This window comes from Phyllostomus hastatus, unplaced genomic scaffold (genome assembly GCF_019186645.2).
Source record: "Phyllostomus hastatus isolate PE091 unplaced genomic scaffold, TTU_PhHast_1.1 phas_scaffold_12, whole genome shotgun sequence".
Taxonomy (NCBI): Eukaryota; Metazoa; Chordata; class Mammalia; order Chiroptera; family Phyllostomidae; genus Phyllostomus; species Phyllostomus hastatus.
The window spans coordinates 12,413,075-12,439,445 of record NW_025334007.1 but is presented as its reverse complement, the minus strand read 5'-3'; the positions used below and the strand labels follow the sequence as shown (position 1 = coordinate 12,439,445).

Genomic DNA, 26,371 nt, shown 5'->3' with positions numbered 1-26,371 from the left:
GAGGTTTCTTCCAAACTGTGAGCTTGTGGTCCATGTACCAAGTAAGATGGCTATTGGTACACAAATCTCTAAGGCAGCCCGTAACTGAAATATGTACTATTCACACAAATTGAGTGTTAGATATTGTTAACATGGCGCCATCTCTGATGCAGCTCAAATAAGGCATGTAACTGTCTGAGGCAGCTGTCCCGATCTAGGCATTTTGCTTTGAGAACATTTTGGTGCAGGAACAATTTTACCTGGTATAATAAACAAAGCATTAAATTTCCAGCTTTTTTGAAAGTGCCTATTCCATCGTTGTCTATTCTAGATCCTGGTGTGTGGGCTGAGGAGTCAGGGATATCTGTCTGGCATGCATTTTATATGGTATTAAAATAAATACTTAGCTATTTTGGTGGCCTAAAATGCAACCCCACCCTCACCATCAGGCAGCAAAAATAGCTGTGTCAAATTAGTCATGTCAGACAGCTGTGCAAACTGTGCTGCCTCTGTCAAATCTGATTCCCTGAAGGATGGCAACATATTCCTAGGCTGGGCAAATGAGGCTTCATCTCAGCTCTTTCTAGAATATGCATAAAGTTGGCTTTTAAGAGACTCAAACACTTCTATCCAAGCCATTAGACTTGATAGGTTATGATTCTTGATGGTTCACCTCACACCTCTGATTTCTCTACTTTGAACTTGCTTTCTCATACTAACTATGAGTTAACCTTAATTATCACTGCCTCTATGCTGTTTACCTATAGTGAGTTGTTCCTGATATAGCCCTTTGGTATAGAGGCCACAGCTCTCCCCTAGTATCTACAGTAAAGAGCTAAGGCCATGTGGCAGCCGTTTCTTAGCTTATACAGCAATGGTTCTCGATGGTGCAGGAGATTTTTACACCCCAGAGGACATTTCCCAATGTCTGAACACATTTTTTGTTGTCACAACTGGGGGAGAGTGGGGGCATGCTACTGGTATCTGGTGGGTGGAGACCAGGGATGTTGCTAAACATCCCAAAATACACAGGATAGTGCCCTGCAGCAAGGATTTCTATAGCTGCAAATGTCCATTGCACTGAGGTTGAGAAACCTCACTATAGAGGCATCTTTGGGAGGTTGAAAAATTATTTGGTAGGTGTATATAAAAATTATTTGGTAGGTGTATGTGTAAACCTTCTCACAATTTTTTTAATTCATCATGAAAATAACTAATATCCTAAAACAATGAATAAAGGCAAATTCTCCAGGAAGGGAGAAAGTATACCAGCGGAATTTAAGTTTTTATAAGGATACAGAAGATATATTAAGAAGCCAAAGAAGATATAAATAGATAAGCTTTTATGAGTAATGAGCAGCCCAGTCTTATGAGAGAAAAGAAATGTAATGGAAGTGTTAGCTAGAAATGTCAGAATTAATGAGTAAGGCAGGTGCAGCAGCAATAATCTGTTCATATATTGGTGATATATACTGGTCACAGCATTTGATATACTTGTGGGGATTTGGGCACTGTCACAAGGGAGCCACACTGTGGAAAATAATGAACAAACATGATAAGTGAAAAAGAGAAAGGCTTAATCATGTTGAAGATGTGTATGATTGTAGATGAGGTAAAAATTGATAGAATTTTATCAACTATTTTAGGTACTAGCTGCACAGAAATAACAGAAGTCTTGGGTAATACTTAAATCAGGATTTGCAATGTTAAAACTTTTAGGTCATCATCAATTCCCATTACAAAAAACTGAATCTTCAGATAAAAAAAAAAAACAAACCCAGTTCTGGTATTTGCTCTGAAGTGAATACATTTGGATTAATACACTTCCTCTTTTATAAGAGAAGCATGCTTTGACCCACTAGCCATATATATAATTGTTCATTTTCCATAGCAAAAAGGCCATCAACAGATAATAATACTTTAATAAAATGAACACTAGTAACACTAGCTTAAGAAATACTGTATTGAGACATACATACCATTCCCGCTCATGAGTCCTGAGCAATCATTATTCACTAGCAGTGTGGTGGAATGGGTGGAGTTACTGTTTGACTGTAGGGAATTTGAAGAGCTGGACACTCCTTGGTTTACAGTCTGCTTCTTTAAACAATTAGTAGCAGTTTTGCTCCAGTCTATAGCAGAATAAGCGTTACAGAAAAACAGGGAGGAATGTTGAAGCTCAAAGGCAAGAGATAGATCACAATGTAACTTGTTCTAGCAACTGATCTCCCACTTTCAGATATTACAGAGAAATCACACATTTCACAAGTTGGTATGACGAAATGTCTGTTCATTTAAGACTATATACATTTGTCCTTTAAGTGACTACTTGTAAAAGTAACATATGTTCTCTTAGAACTAAAGGCCAAGCTAATTTGATTATCTCTATAAATATCCACTGAATTAGGTAGTACTTCGGAGGCAAGGACTGTCTTAAGAACATATATCAACCATGTTATGATGACTCATGGTTCTTAAATCCATGCAAATGACTAAACTACATATACTGCCATTTTCTGAATATATATCTTGTGCAACCAGATCTTTGCAGTACTGCAAAGGTTGTATTCATGCAAAAGGAGTTTAGTTTTCAGACAGTACTTAATTTTTCTTATTCTCTTAAAAATGAGCTATTTGTTGTACAATCCAACAGAATATGAAAATATTATAACTTCCAAATAACCAAGTGTATGCTATAACCAAACAACCAAATAAATGATTGTTAAAGTTTATATACAAGGTCGAGTCAAGACTTAAAAAATTATGAAGGTAAATATCAAAAATTACTTTGGGTAAATGGGAAACATTAGTTCAAAAGGAAATACATTCTAAAATTTTCACTGTTGTTTCATCTAAAAAAAAAGCCAAACGTTAATTCTATTGCTTACTAAGTTCCTAGATATGAATTATTTTAGATATTAATTATTTTTTTAATGTATTAGGGTTTTTTTGCCCCTAACGTTCCCAATATTTTCTGTTGAGCAGGTTCCATTCATTAATTTCCAAATCTGATAGCCCTTTGTATCAGTTGCTTTGAATTTTAACTTATACAATCTTTTCCTCAAGATTTAGAAGGATAAAAAGTAAGGTAAATCTTTACCAGAATTTTCAGCCAGCCGTAACTTTCCACAACAAAGATACCGCCTCCATTGCTTTCTGACATTCTCTTTTGCTACACAGTAAAAGATGAATATGAAAAATCCTATGGGGGAAAAAAGACCCATAATGTAACATGGTGCAGCCAAGAGGGGAGCCCCAAATAGGGATTTGTAATAGGGTCCAGAAGAGCTTGGAGATAATTGGCTCCACAACACGGGGTCACACCGGCCCAGAATGCGGGCAGCTGTAGCCAATTGTGAGAGGAGCCGGAAATGGGGCTGCAGAGGAAGATTGGCGCTGGGATTTAAACGGAGGCACGGCAGCCATTGGGTGTCTCTCTTTTTGGGACCACGTGTCTGTTTAGGCCCACGCGGCTTGGTGGGTTGTTGGTGTCTTGGTTGGGACCATGAGGCTTGGGTGAGAGTCAGGACCACGAGGCTTTGGAGGTGCTCCCTTTTGCCACGTGGAGGGTGCCGGGAGGACTGTGTGCATTGGTGGGGAACTTTAGTTTGTGTTATTTCAAATGAATAATAAATTCCTTTTCACGAATCTTGGGCATTGAGAGATGTCTTTCCTCTGGCAGTGGACATAACGAACCTGGGGGGTTCCTTTCAGGTAATAGTATATTTCCTCGACTGCCCTTGGCCCCCCTTTTGTTCTGTAACAATAACACAATGAATTCCAAACTAAGACCTGAATGTTATGAGCTTCCTTTGCACAAAAGATAAAATCTTTGGCAATTATAGGCAAAATGAAATTGTGCAAAATTGAAAAAAAATCAAAAGTCCTGGGTTAGTTTGCCATCTAAAGGCACTCTGGGAGACTCTGTAAGATAAAAACAAACTTATAAAAAAGTGATAATTCTGTATTTCTAAAATTAACCTCACTATCTCTTCTTTGTCCTTTGCCTTCCCTACCTTTGGAAGTACAAGATATCCAGCCAGGATGCCAGCTCGGACCTAGGCTCCTACATTCCCACCCCTTCATATTTATGATTGCCTTCCAAGTTCTGTCAAATGCATCTCCTCCACATCCCTTGCTCCTCCTTTCAGCCCTTGCCTGGTCCTTCCCCTCTTCCCTACAAGCCTGGGGCACTGCAGCACTATCCTCCTGTCTTCCAGCCTCCCTCTATCCTGCTCAAGGAAATTTTCCACTGGCCTCCTGGTTAAGAAGAAAACGAAGCTCCAGACTTGAATAGGCCCTCAGGCTCCACCCCAATCTACCTGTGTCTTAGATATGCAGTCACAGGGCTTACCACACAGCCCCATTACTGTGACTCCTCAATGCTTTCACCAATAAATATTTGCCGAATGAAGGGACAAATCTGGAATTCTCCCTCTCCCCAACCCCCAATTTATCCACTTTAAAATCATTTTAAAACACCAGGTGTGTCTTTTTAGGTGTTCATCCTAAAGACTGATATCTTTTTAAAAAAGATTTTATATATTTAGTTTTAGGGAGAGAAAGGGCGGGAGAGCAGGAGGGAAAACATCAATGTGTGGTTGCCTGTCACACACCCCCCACTGGAGACCTGGCCCACAACCCAGGCATGTGCCCTGACTGAGAATCCAACCAATGACCCTTTGGTTCACAGGCTGGCACTCAATCCACTGAGCCACACCAGCCACAAAGACTAAAGACTGATATCTTGAATAGTGCATACACACCTTTGTTCATTTGCCTGGGTTGCTACCCTTTGTTGCATTAGGAGAGAAACAGCATGTATGAGAGAGATGAAAATGGGGGTACCCAAGTCCCAAATCAGAGCCTAAACATATCTCTCCTTTAATCAACACCAAAGCCCTGCAAATTAGGTCCCTTTTATAAACAAAACTACATTTCTTCTGTCCATTCATATTCTAATGAACAGACATGCTGGGGAAATGAAAAGAAAGAGGCAGATTCAGTTTCCACATTAAATACAGGAGGGTAGGTGCCTTGCTTTTGTTTTTATGATTAGTGTGATCTCAGCATATTTATTTTCTTTTAAAGTGTCTCTTACTTACAGCATGCCATTGTTGGCAAATAAAACTTTTCTGTTTAATTCTATGTAGTGCAATACCTAGTTATGCCAATTCAGGAACTGGTACATTGTAGGTTAAAATTAACTATTGTATGGAACCAACAAGCATATTAACTGGTTTCCTACAAATAACATAAGAACCAACAGCCAAATTAAGCATTTGAATTCAGTCTCAGGTTCAGATTTCTTTGAAAACAAGCAAAATGATCTACTGCCTGATAGAACTACAGGAGGATGCTATGGGAGCTAAAGGCAACAGGAAAAGATTAAAACAAGCAGATTAGAATGCAATTAATAAGCATCCCAACAGAGGATTTGGAATAAAAGGAAACCAAGGGACATGAATTATTGTTACTGTAATGTAAACCTATTAGACTGCTTGGCTTTTAATGCCAAAGTACTATACTTCCATTAAAAATTAATCATAGCTGACAAGTCTTTTATAACACTGGTCTAAAAGAGTTAGTAATTTGTTTTTGCAAAGAATACAGCTAAGAGGGTTTGAAATGACTGCAGCTGGGCTTCATTACCAAATCGGAAGCTCTGAAGTAAGGGTGATACACAAATCCTGACCCTTTCCTGCTGCATGTCCCAGAAGAGCAACTTCTCAGGATTAGCCACTGGGCCAGGCTGCTGCCACCTGGGTCTGTCTGTTGACTCCATATTTATCATTGTCTCCCAGTCAAACACAGACCAGGGAGGCTGGAGTGGTGAGACCTCACAGAAATATTTATGGCATGTGTACTTTTCTGTATGGAAGTTCTACTTCAATAATTTTTTTTTTTAAAAAGTAAGGAACCAAGCAAAGAAAGAGTAATTGACTCCCAGAAAGAGTTCCTGGCAGGTTCCCCTCAGTATGTTCTTTGAGGAGATGATGGAAAAGGAGGGGAAAACTACCACTTCTTTTTTTTAATCCCTGCCCACAGACATTTTTTCATTGCTTTTTAGAGAGAGAGGAAGGGAGAGATACATCAATGCTAGAGAGAAGCATCAATCAGTTGCTCCCCTCACACCTGACCCAAAGATCGTATGTGACCAGACCAGGGATCATATGTGCCCAGACCAGGGACTGAACCCACAACCCAGGCACGAACCCCTGCTGGGAATCAAAGCCATGTCATACCTTTGGTTGCAGGATGATGCTCCAACTAACTGAGCTACACCGGCCAGGGCAAAAGTACCACTTCTTGAATTTAGTGAATGCCTTTCTTCCCAGGATCTCAAGCACCCTTTCTCAAAGATAAATCTGTTTTTCAATGAATATATTTTAAGCTAAATAAACCACTTTCAAGATACTCTTTTAGTAGTGATATTTTTAAGTTCCACTGGGATCATTCAGTACAGATTTAGTGCTATAGAGCTTACCTTGTAAAGTGTTAAAGATGGCAAAGAGATACATGAAGGTGACATTAACTGGTCCCCAGGCAAAGAAGGCAAAGCCCCAAGTAATTCCCAGCAAAAATGTGAGGCCAGAAACGCTCCTGAGGTCTTGAATACTGGTTTTTCGCTGGGCTCCCAGTTGCTTCTTCTTTTTAATTCGACAGAGCTGGACCAGGACCACAATGAACATGCTGACATTCAGCAAAAATATCACACAGAAATATCCCACAACTGTAATGTAGAATACAGCATTGCTGTTGATCCAGCAACTGTAATTTGGGGGGAAAACAGGAAAACATATTACAATTTTGAAATATGGTTCAAAATGAAGCAATGAACGTTTCCTACAAGTAAAAAAGAGGAAAAAAACTGATAAAACCACTGTTCTCCACAACCATTTATAACTATAGGGAAAGAACCTAAGAGAGTTTATTTTAGGACACTTGGTTACTGTAAATATTTAAAAATTACTCTTTGAAAACATTTAGGATTTTACTCCCTTTAAATCCTAGTAACTTTATTCCATGAGTCTTTACTAACGTAATATAACTGATAACTGATATTTACTTTTTATGAGAGACTTACAAAAGTATTTTCTTTCAAAATATTTTTTTCTATTTTTTTAATACTTAAGTAGTAGTAGCATGGTATTTCCAATTATTGTCTCTCTATATATTTGTATATATATGTATATATGCATATATGTGTACATATACATATATATGTATATATACATGTGGTCTAGCACAGTAATGCCACTTTTTTATTACAAAATCATAAGCATTTAATTCTGTAACTTAACAATATCACACTAAGAGTACCATGACATTGTATGTAAAATGTTCAAATTAAAACTATAAATTATTACACCCATATTAACCGTACTAACCACACTCAAGCAGGTATTACTTCTGCCAGACTATATCTATCTATCTATATAATGTGCGAAAGTTGCTGTAAATGTTACTGGATTTTATTACGATGAGAGTCATAGTCAATATGCTGATTAGATCCCCCACTTTCTCAGAGAATTCTGTTTTCCAGTTCACTTAACATTCCCTCGAGGGCTTAGTACTCACAAGTCATCAGGCGAGCCATTAGGGAATTTCCCATATGATCCAAGCCCATAGTTATCTGGGGATATAGTCAGGACAATGGCTACAATCACGGCTGGTACTCCTGGAAGATGGGAAAACACCAGTCACACATAGTTCTAATAACCAAAGGCAGTGAAGAAATAGAGATCATGGTCTATTTTCTTCTGGCAGAAGGGCCTGGTGAATTGTTCACCAAATGCAGTTTCTCTTCTTTGGCACATGGCTGGATATCTTCCAACCCTTCTTGCAGCTAGGTGGATGTGGCAACATGACTAAGTCTTGGCCAACGGATATGGACAAAAGTGATCTGCTCCACCTCTAGGCCTGTCCCATAAAAACCTATGAGATCCTCCACTCTCTTTCTCCCAAATTCAGGGCAACCTTGGAAGTCCAGTGTTGAGACAGAGCAGAGTCTCCTGAGGTTTAAATCCTGAATAACTGCAAGACCAGAGACTCCTCTATTCCTGCTAACTGGATTGTTCATGAATAAGAAACTATCTTCTCCTGAGATTTCAGGGTTTGTCCACTATAGTGGTTGGTGTTACTCTTATCTTATACATGCTTGGAATATAATTTTAAGTGTCACGTGGGAGGTAAAGTGAAAGACTCCAAAATGTAAACAAAATGTGAGTCATAGTCGGCTTACTAGGATTACCAGCAATTCCTGGCAAATCTTTCATTATGAAACTCAAAAGTTCTTGACTGATTATCTGGAACCCATTGAAGGATTGAGGAACGTGACCTGGTTGCGTTGGAGGTGATGAATTCTACTATGTGGGCTTTCTCAAGGGCCCACAGGCACTTCCACTAAGAGGAGGCCAATGAGAAGGCCTCTCCCAGCTTAAAATGGCTTTTGGCTGGGAAGGAGTCCTTCTCACCCCCACCATCACCCTCCACCTGACCCCAGGCAGACACCTCACACAGACCAGCCTTTCACCAAATCTCAAGGCTTTTGGGATCTAAAAAACAACTCATTCCCACAGACAGGTTGGGTTTCCTGGTATAATCTAACATCATATTTCATTTATCTTTTATATTTGTATCTTCTGGATACACTGACATATGACTTCCAAAGTGAGATACTTTCCTAAAAATAAGATATTGGGAGTATAGAGCTAGTTGTTGACAAGGAAATTAGACCTTTCAGGGTTCTATAGAATTTGTGCCAGTGTCAGAGCAGTGACTTATTATTATTATTTTTTTGGAAAGAAGTGACTTATCTTTCTTGAAAGGTGTTCTGTTATTCTTCACAAATCTATAATGACAGGCCTGGTGACAAGGGTAGTAAACGTTCTGCAATCCTGTTGTGTGGGGAGTATTTGAGTGAATATTTAGCATGAGGAAAAGAAGGAAATTTGAGAGGGGTTGAATCTGTAATACAGTGGAAGGAATATACAGAAGAAATCAGAAAGCCAGGCTTGGCTGCTCTTGAACCTATGTGAATTGGGGTAAATCATGTCATTGCTTTGAGCTGGTTTCTTCACCTGAAGTTAGCAATAACCGCCTTGTTAACCTCACTGACTCATCTTTTATGGGGCCATTTGTGTGAAAATACATTAAAAAATAATGGGCATTATACACAATGTTATGTATTACTTGTAGATTATCTAAAGGTCTCTTTGTCAGAAGAATTGTCAGACGATGATGATAATGGTGGTGGTGGTGATTTTGCCTGAGAGAATAAAACTAAGACCCCAGGTAAGTACCAATAGAGAGCCAAATGAACTTAATGGAAAAATAGAACTGTAGGGCTTTAAAAAATTGCTACTGACTGCCTTGTAATGTATTAAAAATAAGTCAACAGGTCCCAAATGGAGTTGTTTATGCTAAGTCCCATGTCACCAAACCAAGACTTAATTACAGTTTCAGCTTTCCCAGAAATGGAATCTTATACCAGTCAGTCAGGAGTCACCTTGTGAGCACTATTTAGGTCATCTTCCTGACAGGCCCCTGTCATCCCCTAAAGGAAAGTGACCTTGCAGAAACCAACCTGCTTTTTTGCTGGTGTAACATCTTTTTTCCTGCTTCCTTCTGCCTATAAAAATCTTTTGTATCAGACAGCTCATTGGAGCTCCAGTCTGCCTGCCAGACTGGATGCTGCTCAATTCATGAATCACTGAAAAAAGCCAGTAAGATCTTTAAAATTTACTTAGTTGAATTTTGTTTTGTAACAAAGGTTATGAGATTCCCCCAAAAACAGAAGTGTTGAAGCAGAGGTTAGATTATCTTTTATCAATCTAAGTCAGGTTGAGGAGGTTCCTACATTTGCTGAGTAGTTGAATGAAGAAACCTTCAAGATCTTTGGGGTTCTAAGACTTTGGACCCACCGCCAATAGGCAACATGATCTGAAATATTGTGCCAGTGTGCAATGAAGTTACATTAGGTTTTATCTGTACATTCACTCACTCTGCCCTTCTGAGCATACCATCAGACATGATGTGTATGAAATCTGGGAGGTACAGAACAGAATGAGGCTAGCTGGGAGCTTAGAGGCTAAGAGTTTGGCCTCATTGTTACCAAGCTAACTTTTTCAATTTATTGAACACCTTCTGCATGCCAGCCCCAATTCTATTTGCTGAAGATACATAGAGAATTCATAGCTTTAAACCTCAGAGTTTTTTATAAAATGTATTTTTATTTATCAACTACATTTGATGTAAAATGTTATATTAGTTTCAGATGTATAACCCAGTGATTAGACATTTATATTATTTATGAAGTAATCACCCCAATAAATTAGTTCCCATCTGACACCATATGTAGTTATTACAATATTATTGACTATATTCCCTATGCTGTACTTTATATCCCCACGACTATTTATTTTGTAACTACCAATTTGGGCTTCTTATTTCCTTTATCTTTTTCACCCAGCCCCTCAACCCCTCCCCTTTGGCAGCCATCAAACTGTCCTCTGTATCTATGAGACTATTTCTGTTTTATTTTGTTCTTTTGATTTTGCATATAAGTGAAATCACAGGGCATTTGTCTTTCTCTGTCTGACTTATATCACTTGGCACAATACCATGTATTTACCAGGGGTGTCCAACCTTTTGGCATCTCTGGGCCACGCTGAAAGAAGAAGAGTTGTCTTGGGCCACACATTAAATACATTGTAACACATAATCACACACAAAAAATCTCGTAATGTTTTAGGTAAATTTATGATTTTGTGTTGGGCTGCATTTACAGCCATCCTGGGCTGCATGTGGCCCACAGGCTGCAGGCTGGACACCCATGTTAGGCCCATCCATGCAGTTGTAAATGGCAAGATTTTGCTCTTTTTTATGGCTGAGTAATATTCCATTGTGTACATATGCCACATCTTGTTTATCCATTTGTCTATTAATGGGCACTTAGCTTGCTTTCATATCTTGGCTATTGTAAATAATGTTGCAATGAATCTTTTTGAATTAGTGTTTTGGGTTTCTTTGGATAAATACCCAGAAGTGGAATTTCTGGGTCCTTCTTTGTCTCTTGTTATAGCCTTGTTTTAAAGTCTATTTTTTCTGGTATAAATATTGCTACCCCAGCTTTTTTTTCCATTTCCATTTTCATGAGATATCTTTTTTCACCTCTTTCAGTCCGTGTGTATGTTTCAATCTGAAGTGAGTCTCTTGTAAGACAGCATATGAATGGGTCTTGTTTTTTATCCATTCAGCCTCCCTGTGTCTTTTGATTGGAACATTTAATCCATTTACATTTAAAGTAATTGTTGATAGATATATATTTATTACTACTTTATTCATATTTTTCTTTTTTTTTCTTTTTCTTAAAAAAGACCCTTTAGCATTTCTAATACTTGGGATGAACTCCTCTAGCTTTTTCTTATCTGGGAAGCTCTTTATGTGTCCTTCCATTGCAAATGATAGCCTTGCTGGGTAGAGTAATCTTGGATGTAGATCCTTACTTTTTATCACTTTGAATAATTCATGTTAGTCTTTTCTGGCCTGCAAAGTTTCTGTTGAGAAATTAGCTGACAGTCTTATGGGGGCTCCCCTGTGGTAACTGATTTTCTCTTGCTGCTTTTAAGATTCCCTCTTTGTCTTTAACCTTTGACATTTTAATTATGATGTGTCTTGGTGTGGACCTCTTTGGGTTCATCTTGTTTGGGACTCACTGTACTTCCTGTGGACTTGTATATCTTATTTCCTTTGCCAAGTTAGGTAAGTTTTTTGTCATTATTTTTTTTCAAATAGGTTTTCAATTCCTTTCTGTCTTTCTACTCCTTCCAGCACCCCCATGATGGAAATGTTGGTACACTTGATGTTGTCCCAGAGGCCCCTTAAACAGTCATTTGTGGGGGTTCTTTTTCTTTTTTCTGTTTTAATTGGGTGTTTCTGCTACTTTATCATTCAAGTTACTGATTTGGTCCTCTGCTCCATCTAATCTACTGTTGATTCTTTCTAGTGTATTCTTCATTTCAGTTATTGTATTCTTCATTTATTACTGATCCTTTTTTATGTTTTCTATCTTCATTTTTTTGTTTCTTATCTCTTTGTTGAAGTTCTCGCTGAGTTTATTTATTCTTCCCCTAAATTTATTGAGCATCATTATAACAAGTGTTTTGAACTCTACATCAGATAGATTGCTCGTCTATTTCTTTTAATGGAGTTTTATTCTGTTCTTTCATTTGGGACCTGTTTGTCTCTGCATTTTGTCTCCTCCCTGTGTTTGTTTCTATGTATTAGGTAGAGCTGCTATATCTCCCAGTCTTCGTAGAGTGGCCTTAAGTAGTAGGAGTCCTGTGGGGCCCAGTGGCACAACCTTGCCAGTCACCTGAACTAGGTACTCCAGGTGTGCCCCATATGCAATCTGTGTGCACTCTCCTGTTGTAATTGAGCCTTGGTTGCTGTTGGCATGTCAGTAGGAGGGATTAACCCCCAGGATGATCAGCTATGAGTACTGTCTGTGACTATAGTGGAGGAGCTACTGTGCAGGGGCTCACCCCACGGAGCAGGACTTGCTTCAGTCCACCCCTTTAGTGTGTCACTCATGGAGGTGGGTGCGTGGTGCTCTGGCATGGTCTGAAGCTGTCCACTGGGTGTGCTGGCTATGGGGCCTTCCCAGAAGTGCAGTCCAAGGTCAACCACTGCCTGTGCTTTGCCCAGGGCCACCTAGCATGAACTAAAAAGTGATTAGCAGATAGTTGCCACTTATACTGGACTTGGAGGTACCTGGGGGAGGCCAAGTTGAAAACTAAGGCCAGCTGCCACTAGTGCTGGGCTTGGGGCTGCTTAGCAAGAGGTACGGGACACACTGAGGCCAGATGCCACTTGTTTGTGGTTTGTGAACCTTTGAGAGATTTCAGGAAAGTCTGCAGCATGAGCCAAGATAGGCCTTTGGATGGAAAAGTCACTGGAAGTGGCCCAGGTGGGCCCACAAGTTGGGTGGGTCAGGGTCTCTGGCAATCAACAGGTCAGGGTGAAAAGTGTTAGGTTGATGGAGACTCAGATATGGTGTCCACCTCTGCCTGTAGGGGAGGGGATCTGTAAAGGAACAATGACAGCTGTCATCACTTCTGTCTGGGAGAAAGCTGTTCCTCCAGCCCTTGCCCTGAAACCAGACAGAAAGCTGTTCCTCCAGCCCTTGCCCTGAAACCAGACAATTCAGTACCTCTTGTATGTCCCTGGCTCCTTTCTCTGATGCCTTTCAAGTGAGCTGCTGCCCTAGCACTGGAGGGACTAGCCCATTCCATGTCTCTGCTCCTCCTACCGGTCTCATTGTGGCTTCTTCTTTGTATCCTTAGCTATAGGACTTCTGTTCAACTAGCATTTAGGTGGTTCTCAATGATGGCTGTTCTGTAGATTAGTTGTAATTTTGATGTGGTTGTGGGGGGAGGTGAGTACCACATTTACCTATGCCACCATCTTGACTGGAAAACCCTCCTAAGAGTTTTATGTTCATATCTAGTCCAGGAGAAATATACAGGTGTTCTAGAAAGAGACTTGGCAAGGTTGCTCTTTGGGCAGTGTAACATGTGAGGACAATAAAGCTGTTTTATAAAACTGCCAAGTGTGACCTGTTTCATCATTGTTTCTATGTAATTAAAAATCAAAACACTGGAGAAAAAGCAGAGAAAGCCAAGGCACTGTGCAAGCAAATTATACATACCCCAACCGACGATGCAGAATTTAAGGATGTATTTTCGGATGTAAATATTAAACACTTTGACAAGGGCCAGATACATATGGAATGCTTCTAGGCCCATCCATGTAAATGACACCAAGAGAAAATAATGCAAAAATACAGCTGCCGAGATGCAGAGGGCTCGCATGTTATACAGAGCAACCCATGAGTCCAAGAGAAAAACCAGATTCAGCAGGAGCAGAGCAGCACAAAGCTGGATGAGAATTTTGGAAGGGTAATCCCTCCGGATCTTTCTAAAAGGAAAGGACAAGAAAAGAATTATCATCACATTCTCCTTACGTGTCTGTGTGAGTTTTAAGCAATTTATTTTTATTCTTTGGTAAACGTCTATAGTAGTCCCCTCTTATCCACAGGGAATATGTTTCAAGACCCCCAGTGGATACCTGAAACTGTAGATAGTGCCAAACCCTATATATACTATGTTTTTTCCTATACCTACATACCTATGGTAAAGTTTAATTTATAAATTAGGTATAGTAAGAGATGAACAAAAATAACTAATAATAAAATAGAACAATTATAACAATATAGTAATAAAAATTATGTGAATGTGGCGTTTCTCTTTTTTTCTCCAGTAATTTTTATATTTCTCAGTCCAAACCTATTTCTGGATCTGTGTAACACCATCTCTTCTTGGCTTGGTGTCACTTGTTTTGGGGGATCCCTTGCTGAAGTCTTCATACAATAGGATCAGTGCTTTCTGGTGCAACATTTGCCATCAGTTGTAACACACTTTCTGTTCATGTCTGGCACCCACGAATTTAATGTCTTTTCTATCTTAAGTAAGCATTTATCATGTGCTTATAATTTGAGGTGAAACAGCAAAAGCTAGCACAAATAGCTTTTTTCTTCTTCATAATTTCACAGATAGAAAATTAGTTCTTACTGTAGACCTTAGCAACCTCAGCACATGATTTTTTTCTTGCCTTATTAAGTTGAGAACTTTTACCATTTCACTTAAAGGAAGCAAGCACTTTACAGTCTCTCTTTGTGATATCTGATTTGCCAACATCACTACTTTTGTGATGTGGAGCCATTATTAAATAAAATTAGGGTTACTTGAGCACAAGTACTGTGATAACCAAGTCGGCTACTAAATGACTAATGGGCAGGTAGTGTAAATAGCATGGATATATTGGACAAAGGGATGATTCATGTCCTGGGTAAGATGAAGGAGTATGGTGTGAGATTTCATCATGATACTTACTTAGAACAGTGTGCAAGTTAAAACTTATGAATTGTTTGTTTATTTATGGAATTTTCCATTTAATATTTTTGGACTGGAGTTGACCATGGGTAACTGAAACTGTGGAGAGCAAAATGTGGGTAAGGGGAAACTATTGCATATGTGTAAATTTCCTCTCTTTGAGTGTGTGTGTGTGTGTGTGTGTAGGCATTAAAAGCAACAACAAAGGAAAAATCAGTAGAATCATATGGAAAATTCATGTTTGTATTTCTGTGGAACCTTTTACATGCTGACTGTTGACTCGTCCTTTTAAATAGTTTATAGTGGAGTCTACTGAACACCCCTCCTTTTCTTCTAAACTACTTCTAGAATCATTGCTGCTGCTTCTCATACAACAGGCTCCTATATTCAGGTCTTCAAAACATAGCCAAATTTCCCTCTTATCTTATGTTATTAGTTAAAATGAGATCATGGAAAGAAGAGTTTAAACTATAGCTAAATGAAGCAGACATAGGAAAAATATAGCTAATTGATGACATGTACATGTTTATGTGTGTGAAATTAGATCTGGTGAAATCATTCTGAGTAATGGCTGGCTTTATGGTAATTTAGTCTCATTAATATTATTTTCAGATTTCCACTAGGAGATCTGTAGTTACAGCTGGACCTTAAGTTTGGCATTCAAAGTAAATGTGTACGTTTCTTGATCAGGGTCCAAAATCTACATCTCAGAACTTACATATTGTTTCATTTAGTTTAGTTGCCTATTTTCTTTCTTGCATCAGAATTTGTTGGAATTCCCCCCAAAAAAGTGACTAAAGGGGACCTTTTTGTAAGCCAAGAAGGAGATGCTTTTATTTGGAATATCATTCTTGCTTTGACCTACAAAGCCACAACTCACCAAGTATCTGTATTTTTCAGTGAGGCTTTATATTCTTTATTCTTCTTTAACCTACATGTGTTAATGCATTTAATCTTTTCCATTTGCTAGGTATAATTTAGAAACATATTAAACATAGCTCTTATGCTATACATAGATCTATAGTATATTTCAAATTGTAAGCTGTTGGGTTTTAGGGTCTTCATTCATCTTTTGTTTTACACTTAATGTCGACTAAGTACCAGACATCATTTTAGGGTACAAAGATGATTAAGACACAACACCTGCCTTCAGTGAGTACACAGACTAATGGAAAGAATCAAGTACATAAACCAAAGTTTTATATACTCCCATGAAGTCTCATGAAATTTTACATATAGATGGCTCCACTAGATGGGTATGCAGGATAAGGTAGGCTGAGGAACATATTTAATTAATATGTTTTGGCATTGGAGGTGAACATATCCTATTATCCAAATTTCCAGTTAGTTATGGATACTCACTCAAAGGCAATGTAGGTTACAAGAGTAACTGACAGAAAAATTGATGAAAGCCCACAACCAATATATGTGATAAATGTCAGAGCCATCATTTGAGTTGCTGGCAAGGATGTTCGAGATAGGTCCTAGAAAATAAAATATTGTTTTCAAGACCACATATTTTAAAATAAATAAAAGAGTCATGATTTACTTTGATTAAGTATTCTAAGTGCCCAACAATAGTTCATTGAACAAACCAACAAGATAGCCATAATTATTATCATTAGATAAAGATAATGAAACTGAGGCCCAGAGAGGTTAAGTAATTTGTCCAGGGTCACACAGCTGTTAAAGTGGAGGAGCCAGGATCCAAATTCAAGTCTGGCTGACTCCAAAGCCCATATACTTGATCAGTGTATTATGGTACACTGGAGAAACACCAGGCTAGGAATCTAAAGACTTGAATTTGGCTTCTGGATCTATATTTCTCAGTTCTATGATTGTGGACAATTAACTAACGAATCTTAATTCTCACTTCATTAAAATGACAATAACAATGCTCCTTTCTACCTATTTTGCAGGACTGTTGGGGAGATTTAAATAAGATCATTTATTTAAATAAGATAATTTGAAATTACATTGTGAACTAAACAATTTATTACCCATTTTAATCCGAATTCCCTAGTCCTCCTAGCTATTTAAATTAGTAAATGGAAATGTACAAATAGAATGGGAAAGAATACTTCTATGTTCAAATATTGTCCTTCAAGTGCATTTGCTTATTAGAAGGATACTTTCATTGGCCTATAACTTTGCCACAATATTATATCTGCTGATCTATCAAAGTCATCCAGCAGATTAGACATGGTATGATGCCCAGCTGCCCCTCAGACCCAGAATCTAAGGTCAGGTATTATGGGGATATTACCAGTAGGACGCCAAAGCTTGTAAGGTGGCTGCAGGTACAGATGGTTTCATTCAGCCTCCTGTGTTTGACAGAGCAGCCATCTGATGACCAGCCTCCTCTGCCACCTGTTGGCATTGGGAAGAGTATCTGCTTCATCAGCAAGGTCACAACACCAATGACTGCCCCTCCTCCGCTACGCCCCCTCTCCCACCTACTCAAAATTTTGAAAAAGTATGACTGGAACCTACCATTTCTGCTTAAGTCCCAAAACACACATCTTACTGTTAAGTCATCCTGCAGTAGAAAGATACATCACAAATAATTAATTTATTGAACTGAAAAAGCCAAAAATCAATTAGATGAAACTCATTTAATTTTTAGAGACGTCTTATTTTATACTGGCCCCTAGAAGCAACTGAGTCTTATATAGGTCAGTACTTCTTAAACTCAGCAATCATACATAGGAATCACCTTGAGGCTTATTAAAATGGACATTCTGATTCAGTGGGTCTGGGGTGGGGCCTAAGAGTGTGCAGACCCCACTTTGAGTAGCAAGATCATAGATGATGCTCAATGTGAACAAAGAGATGTTTTCGCTTTGGAGGTGAGAATCAGACCTGCAGCCACAGATTGAAATGCATTGAAATTCTGCAATTGATAAGAGCTTGCTTTTGCATTGCTCTTTCTTGGAAATTAGGTAGTCAGAGTGACTATATAATTCTAGCCTTATACACTGCCCTAACTGAGTCTTAAGGTTCCCCTGGATTTCTTTTTTGCAGTCCAAATCTTCCAGGTATAGTTTGCACAAGGTGTTTCTGGCCAGTGAACAGCCCAGACAGGCCTCTCCCACCTGGCTTTGGTCGATGTGCTTTAATATAACTGTCACATTTCTTGTCAAGTTCTTGACAGTCAGGTTCGCAACACTCGATGATATGACGTAGCTGATCAGAGAGAGGTTCTGCAGGGAAGGGTCCTAGCTCACCAAAGAATCAACAAGATGGCGAGAGAAAACAAAATGTGATTAGAGAGTTTTAGAGCATGAAGGGACCCTGAAGACTATTTAGTCCACATGTTTGTTTTATAACCTAGGTGAGAAATTGAGGGTCACGGAGTAAAGTGACTTTTTCAAGGACCATAATTAGAAGCAGAGCTTCTTGCACTATACAGTGCTCTAGATAGTGAGTTAAATTTCACAAATGGACACAACGGGAACTTCATAAATCCTAAAAGGAACATAACATTAAGCCATTTAATATATGTGCTGCCAAAGTGAGCATGACATTAAGCCATTTAAACTATGTTCTTAAGCAAATGACTTAGCCTCTCTGTGCCTCCATGTCCTCATCTATAAAATGGGAATAATAGTTTGATAGTTCCTTCCTCACAGAGTTATTGAGAGGATTAGAGTTAATATTTCTAAGTGTTTACAATAGTGCTTGTCATTGGTAAACATTAAATATCAGTTATTGTTATGTATCATCACTAGTATCATTAGTTCCTGTTTAAAAATAAACTGCAGCTTTTCAGCAATTCTTTTGACTTATAGCAGGCACAAGATATGTGAGGATTAAAAGAATCATAAGTCCCCTACTCCCAAGTAAAACCTAAACCAAAAGCAGTTAGTGGCAACTTTACCTGAAACAGGGCAGGTGTTTCAAAAAAGTTGAACTGTACCCTGGAAGCTAGCTCTACATCATTAGCTGGTAAATTACTCATCAGCGATGAGGGCAGAGAAATAACACCAATACTATTCTCAGGAGGCTCAGTTTCCAGAGAAACCTGAAAATCAAGTAAAAATAATGAAACATGTCTGGGGCTAGCATATTAGGAGTTACAAAACACAACAACTAATCAAGATGGAGGATCAAGTAGGAGCATTTATCTGTGGTGTCTTTATGTATAATCAGTTCTTGTTTCTCTGATTGCTGCAAAACTAGAGGGGCTGTATAATAGGGAGAGGAGGCCTTGGAGCAGGAAAGAAAACATTTTAAGTATACATGTAAACATTCAGGGAGTGCAGGATATTACATGTCAATTATATCTCAATACAGTTGGGGTGCAGGATAATTGCAGACCCCAGGGAGACCACAGCAGCAACACACCATCTTGGTGACTTATTAGGGCAAAGTCTTCATAGACCCACATGTACTAAACTTGTGAAGGGAAGACTATAAAATTAAATCAAAAGGGAGGACTTGGTTTTACTCAGGTGTTTCCAGCCCCAATCCCTCTAACAGGTGGATATAAAACAACTAGAAGCAGGACTGATAATCAGTACCACTATTCACACCAGTGTAGTCATAACACATGTTGAAAGAATGGAATTGGTTGATAAGTAGCTGATGTTCCTGCTGTTTCTCAACCACCTAGATCTCTCTACTGACCCCCTAAACTTCCACAATCCAGCTGCTAAGGGTTAACACTGGGCCACAACAAAGACCTCTGAGATCCTGCTCCAGCCAAGACCAATGTCCTTTTTTTTAAATTCTGTGGTGTGTCATTGTTCTAGATGTTAAATATTTTGAATATCACCCCTGACTACAGGCAGTAATTGCCTCAGTCACATATTCATATATACATATACAAGACTCTATCAAATATCATGTGATGTATGATATGGTATATCATATACAAGAAAAGGCTGTTTCCACACTAAATTAGAATGTACCTGAAGATTTGCAGGGTCTTGGGCAGCGAAGGTAGTTGTGTTGAAATTACTGGAATTCACTCTGATCACGGCCAGAGCCAAAGAAGGAGAGGTCAGACTTATGGTCTTGGTTGAAAAATTCAGCTGTAAGCCAATGTCATTCACTACTTTTAGCAATCTGTAAAGATAAGTGGCAGTTTAAATTCAACACTCCCACTTTGTTTTCCCCATTCTAAGCAGAAAACAGCATAGCAACTTAACAAGTCATTATGAAACTCATGGTGAGAGAAAAATACTTGGCTACAATTAATCATGTACAAAGCATTATTATCACTGTAGGGTCAGTTTGCTAAGTCATACCTTTGGGCCAGAGGAGCCAGCAAGGCAGGTGGGGAATGGAGGAGTTTGCTGACTTGGTTTATCATTTCTCCCGCAATGTTAGGCTCCAAGCTGCCTAAGGACAGAGCTTTCTCCATCTCAGACACTTGGCTCTCAAGATCAGAAACACTGATGCTGCTGGTGTGAACAATTTCTACAAGAGAGAGCCAAATCACTTTATGAACACATAATGGAAAAATCACTAATAAAGAAACACAGACTCTGTGATTTGGCAGACCCACTCCTAGGTATTCGCCCCAGGATAATGAAAAGATGTCTTAAGAAGACTTGTTCATGAATGTTTATAGCAGCCTTTTTCATGATAGTCCCAAACTGGAAACAACTCAAATTCCCATCAACCAGAGAATAGATAAACTATGGCCCATCCATACAACAGACTATATTATTCAGTAATAAAAAAAGGATGCACTACTAAAACATGCAACAACATAGATGGATCCTCAGTTCTCCAATGTATTGTGTTGAGAAAAGCCAGACTCAAAAGGCTATATATATACTGTATGATTCTCTTCATATGACATTCTAAAAAAAACCCAAAAGTACAGTATAGGGAAACAAAACAGGTCAGTGGTGGACAGGGGCTGGGCATAGTGGGTAGGGGGTTGACTACAAAGGTTTATGAGGGAGCTCTGGGAGTAGTGGAAATGTTATATATAGTGATGGTGGTTGCATGACTGTGGGTGTTTATTCAACCTCATAGAACTATATGATTTTCATCCACTCATTAGAATTGTATGAATTTTACTGTGTGTAAATTATACTTCAAAAAACCTAACTTAAAAAATGTAAAAGCACAGCAGTATATTTAGTGTATATTCACACAAGCATAAATATACTTGTGTTTAACTTACATCATGCATACAGGATTTTATATGGATAATAGGAGTGCTTTTGTGGAAAAGAGAATATTATAAAGTTAATAGCTGAACTACCAGCTATAAGCCTGATTTTTAGTAATTTTAAAAAAGATTTTACTTCTTTATTTTAGAGAGATGTGAAGGGAGGGAGAAAGAAAGGGAAAGAATACATCCATCGGTTGCCTCTCACTCGCCCCCAATGGGGGACCTAGGCCACAACTGTCCCATAACCCAGGCATGTGCCCTGACCAGGAATTGAACATTTGACCTTTTGGTTTGCAGGCTGGTGCTCGGTTGACTGAGCCACACCCGTCAGGGTTTTAGTGATGTTTTAAATTGGGAAACAATGATGAAAACCTAACAACAAAAAGGTCTCTTAATTTGACCACTTAATATCCTATTTCTTATTTTGCATATTCCTTTCTAATCTTTATTCATGTATTAATAACATACTATTATAAACATAGGGTGAAAACTACTTGTTGCTATTTTCACTTCACTCAAGACTTGAAAAATGGCCCCAAGCTTCTGTCTAGCTGTTCTTATGCACAGTTGTGTAATAGTCATTGTGTTATGTGAGTCATTGTGAGAATATCATATTTCAACATTCCTCTCCTGAGGAACCATTAAGTTATATCCACTTTTTAGCTACCAGGTAATACCCCAACACATCAGAGAAACATCAGAGAAACATCGATGTGAGAGAGATATATCAATTGGTTGCCTCTTGCACACCCCCAGCTGGGGACCTGGCCTGCAACCCAGGCATATGCCCTAACTGGGAATTGAACCGGCAACCTTTAGGTTCACAGGGCGGCACTCAATTCACTGAGCCATACCAGCCAGAGCATCAATTTTCCTTTACTCTTCATCAGCTAGTAAACCTTCTCTTGACTAGAGCCCCAGTGATTTTATTTGGCCTAAAATTTCCATATTTATTTAAAAATTACTTAACAGAGAGCAGTGCAAATATGAAGAAATATCAAGTCTTTGGCAGAAGTTCTAAATACCCTGGGGATTGTGGCACTGTCGTGGAAGAGATGGGGACCACAGCCTCAGCTCCAGTCTCATGTCACCAAGAATCTGGCTTTGCCTCTAACCACCTAAATTCTAGAGGAGGACCTGCTTGTCACTCACTGAATGGAAACCCTGGAGAGTATCCAGAATTCTTTCTGCTTCCTTCCTTCTTCCCTTTATCCTTTACCTCTAATCCTACTTTGTTTCTGGGGAGCCCTTTGCAGTTTGCATTGGCATTCTCATGTACACCATTGTTCTTAACCAAGTGCTGTTAGTGTGATTATTTTCATCTTGAAGTAGAGCAGGCTGAGTCAGGATGAGCTAAATGGCATATTCCAGTTGACACTGCCTGTGAGGGCCAATGCAGACCCACGCCTAGGCCTTCTGAATGTTTCTTCCCCTTTTGTGGCTACGTTGGCTCAGTCCCAGCTATGTCACTCTGTGACTGATTTTCAAGAATACCGGTTTTTTAAAAAATTTGTCTTCTAATTGGAGTTACTGTTTTTAACAGTTCAAAAGTTTTTGGTATGTTGAAAACAGTGACCCAAAGACCTTTTTGTAGGAGAAAGAAACCTTTAAATAACTCATCTCCATAAAATGAGATCTGTGCTTGCCTCTGAGCTATTTCTGCGTTGTTAGTCAAAAGAATTACACTCAAATGCCCGAAAGAACGCTCTTGAAATAAGTAGACATTATAAAAAGAGAGACTCAATGTGATCTTATTACAGATATCTTGATTTGGCAAGCTGGCAGCTGCATTTCAGGCAGCAGAATTATGACAAACGTAGGAGCAGCTTGGCTCCTCATATTTACCTGTCTTGTCAGGAGGTGTGCTGGTCATGATGACATTCACAGGGGCAGATGGGGTGGGAGAGGGAAGTGGCAGGCTTTGGGAAATATCAGTTTGAGGACTAGGGAAAGAGATATTTCCAGATTGGGGGGGCATAGAAATTGAAGGCTGGAGAGAAGGAAGGTGAATCACCCCTGGTGGATTCTGGGTGACAAAAGATGGATGATCTAGAGGTTCAGGCAAGGAGAAGGCACTGGAGACCTGGGAAGGAATGGTAGCCTGAGGAGCAACTGCGATGGAATTGCCAGAAGAAAATGGTGGGCCACCTGGATGACCATCAGCAGGACACATAATTGGATCCTGCAAGTCACTAAAGGAAAGAATAAGAGAGATGCATGTGAGACACAAATGAGCTACAGAGAAGTGAATCTCCTCCTCTGGCAACCAACTGACAGCACCCGAAGCCTAGGCTGCACTCCAGACCAATGACATCACCATCTGAGTGTGGGAGGCAGGCATCAGTGTTTTAAAAACTCCCCAGATGATCCCAATGTGCAGCCAGGCCTGAGAACCACTGCTCTATGGTCTGGACCCCTGCTACTTGAAGTGGAACCCATGAACAAGCAGCGTTGGCTTCACTGGGGAGCCTGTTAGAAATGCAGAATCTCAGGCCCTGCCCAGACCTACTGGATCAGAATATGCATTTTAACAAGATCCTCATTGATTGATATTTGCAGTAACACTTGAGGAGTGCTGAAATTGAAAGCCCTTACCCATTGTTAAAATTCCAAAATCCCTTAGTGAATGTAGTGATTAAATGTTAATAGTTTTTTTTAAGAAAAGGGTCAGCATGTTTGCTACATACCACTGCAGTTTTTCTAATTCTTCTGGGGAGGAAGGGCAGGATGTTCTGACGGGACAGCAGCACTGTTCTGAAGGAGACAAAAGGAAAGAAAGAAGAAAATGCATGATTAAGAATAAGGCGAGATAGAAGCTCAGATTAATCAAGTATTATGATTCTTACATTGACTGAATTCTAAAGGACATTTGTTTAAAACAGGTGATAAAATAAATTGGATGCCATTATAGTGACACTTACATATACATAGTAGGTACTCAAAAATATTTAGTGAATAATTTTGTGGGGTTATATGCACACAATATCAATTGCTCTTTAGCAACTCCTAAGAGGAATTCAGAAGTAAAGAGATCCCAGCCACTCCAAATAGATGTTTCTCAACAGGGTTTATCATGTTTTCAAATGCAGTCTACTGAAATTTTATTAAGAAAGCAGGAAAAATCACCTTTTAGAACTTCCTAAAAATTGCCCAAGGACAAAAGAGTCAAAACAGAAAGCTGTAACATATGTCAACTTGTTATATTTTCCATTAAAAAAAAACACATCAAAGCCATATGAACATGAATACAGCAACCTACCCATGGGGTGAATCTTTCCTCTTTTAAAAGGCAGCATCCCGGCACATATGTCCCTTGTCTTATTCAGTTTTATTGTGAATGTACAATTTAGTGTGCTGTAAAGAGAAATACACACAACCAGAATGTTACTAAATTGAAAACCTATCTACATATTTGTAATTGCTTTTTCAAACTTAGTGTGAGGAAAGGAGAGAATGACACTGTTAACTTGCAGTTTCATCCTATGAGCTTGTAAACACCCACCTACTATGGTCTGAACTTAATTCAAAAAGACTTTATAGAACAATAAATTTATAGAGGTTTACATTCACAGAGGTTGCAAACCACAGACCCTCTAACCACACAAGGCTGCTGATTGATTTTGCCTGCCCACACAATGAACAGGTAGGGGTGAAACTTGGCTGGAAAGACAAACATCTTGACATCTAGAGTCTTACCCCCAGCTGGCTATTTGCCTGGCGTCTGCAGGCATTTGAGTTTCCATTATAGGAGCCCTTTCAAATACTAACCTAGATGAATATCAAGGTCTCTTAAATCCAAAACCTCTCTGGCAATCCCATCTAGATCATCAGATAACTAGGAATTTAAGACATTCTATTTCTTTCTACCTTTGTCTTGGTTTAGGTGCAAAAATATTAATATTGCAAAGAACAAAAAGGTAAGTGAAATGAACTTATGGTGGATACATACAGTGGATAGGGATTTGATGTACAGTTTCATAGAAGACTTGCCATTATTTGTACCAATGATCAATTTGATGAGTAGAAACTGTTATGTTAGGACTTTTACTCTCACAGAATGCTCAAGGTTCAGGTAGTGAGATTATTGACCTATAAGCCATTGGCTTATGTAGCCTGGACAACCAATGGACACAATTTAAGATGACAATCTGTGTAACCTCAAATAATTGTTGGACAATCTCTAGTTCACCTTTGCATGCACTTTTTCATTTTTTTTTCTCTTTGCAATCTTTTCCTTCCCTCTCCTTCTCCCATGTTCCAAATTGTGTTCCTTCTTTGCTGCCTTTCTCTCTGACTGGACCACTGTAAGCCATTTGTTGGTCTTATTGGTGGCCCTTGGGGCTAAGGACACTGATGATCCTTGGCCTCATAGAACTAGAGGCCAGCAGCCTGACACCACCCACCCCTCTGTGCTTCATAAAGAAATGAGAAAATGGTTGTGAGAGATTGATGAGTATTTGAAAGAATAAAAATTCATATATCCAAAATATCATTAATATGTATTTATTTCAGAAGAATGCCTTTGACTTAGCAAAGTAAGACTCCTTAATACTTTATTTCTTGTGAATAGAGAAATATTTACAAAAGTATTAGGAATAACTGACCTTTGAGCTTCTGCTGTAGCACACACTATAAAATAAGTCTGAAACAAACAAATTACACACATATATATATATGTTATTTTGACAGTCGAAAGTATCAGAGAAGACAACCTGGACTAATCACAGCATCACTGAATCTTAGAGCCACAAGAACCCCTAGGGATGATCCAATTCACAATCCTATGAGATTCCTGACATAACAAAGCTATTCAGGCCATACAGGCTCTGCTTAGATACCTCTAGTGTCAGGGAGCTCATTCTCCTGAGGCCCTTGTTTTAAGAAAATTTAAGTTTTACATGAAGAAAAATCTATCTCTTGTAACATCCATCCATTATGTCTAGTTTTGATTTTTGGAGTAATGGAACTAGTCCATTCACTCTTTTATATGACAGATTCAGGGGAATTTGAATACCTATCTCCCCAGAAATGCAGAACTCCATGCATTCCTCCAAATACCAATTATAAACAAGGTACAGGGTGTACTATAATTACCTCACTTAGGGTTTGCAGGGTTTTGTTGAGCTCTGTTCGTCTGTTAAGAAAATGAGAGAAATTGACATGAAGACCATTGGTGATATTAAATTCAAAACAAGTTAGACTTTTTTAGCAAATACATTAAGCATATAGTATTTATTGCTTGCAGTGTTCACTTTGAAGAAACACTGGATATAATAAGAGATTCCTACATGGGAAAAAATAA

At 38.9% G+C, this 26,371-nt stretch overlaps 1 protein-coding gene across 3 annotated transcripts in view; it reads right to left on the bottom strand.

Annotated features, from left to right (window-relative positions):
• ADGRG2 (adhesion G protein-coupled receptor G2) overlaps window positions 1–26,371 on the bottom strand; it is an 82,381-nt gene that overhangs the window by 2,926 nt on the left and 53,084 nt on the right. For all 3 annotated transcript variants that reach the window (XM_045855810.1, XM_045855812.1, XM_045855811.1), the window contains 17 exons: window positions 26,164–26,203; window positions 25,674–25,711; window positions 24,329–24,423; window positions 23,757–23,823; window positions 22,915–23,261; window positions 20,189–20,360; window positions 19,850–20,006; window positions 18,817–18,960; window positions 18,032–18,154; window positions 17,430–17,475; window positions 17,203–17,306; window positions 16,299–16,420; window positions 13,694–13,962; window positions 7,561–7,660; window positions 6,467–6,750; window positions 3,080–3,181; window positions 1,959–2,111 (listed from right to left, as the gene is read on the bottom strand). In XM_045855810.1, coding sequence (XP_045711766.1) covers window positions 1,959–2,111; window positions 3,080–3,181; window positions 6,467–6,750; window positions 7,561–7,660; window positions 13,694–13,962; window positions 16,299–16,420; window positions 17,203–17,306; window positions 17,430–17,475; window positions 18,032–18,154; window positions 18,817–18,960; window positions 19,850–20,006; window positions 20,189–20,360; window positions 22,915–23,261; window positions 23,757–23,823; window positions 24,329–24,423; window positions 25,674–25,711; window positions 26,164–26,203 — 2,363 coding nt within the window. The remainder of the gene's footprint in view (window positions 1–1,958; window positions 2,112–3,079; window positions 3,182–6,466; window positions 6,751–7,560; window positions 7,661–13,693; window positions 13,963–16,298; window positions 16,421–17,202; window positions 17,307–17,429; window positions 17,476–18,031; window positions 18,155–18,816; window positions 18,961–19,849; window positions 20,007–20,188; window positions 20,361–22,914; window positions 23,262–23,756; window positions 23,824–24,328; window positions 24,424–25,673; window positions 25,712–26,163; window positions 26,204–26,371) is intronic.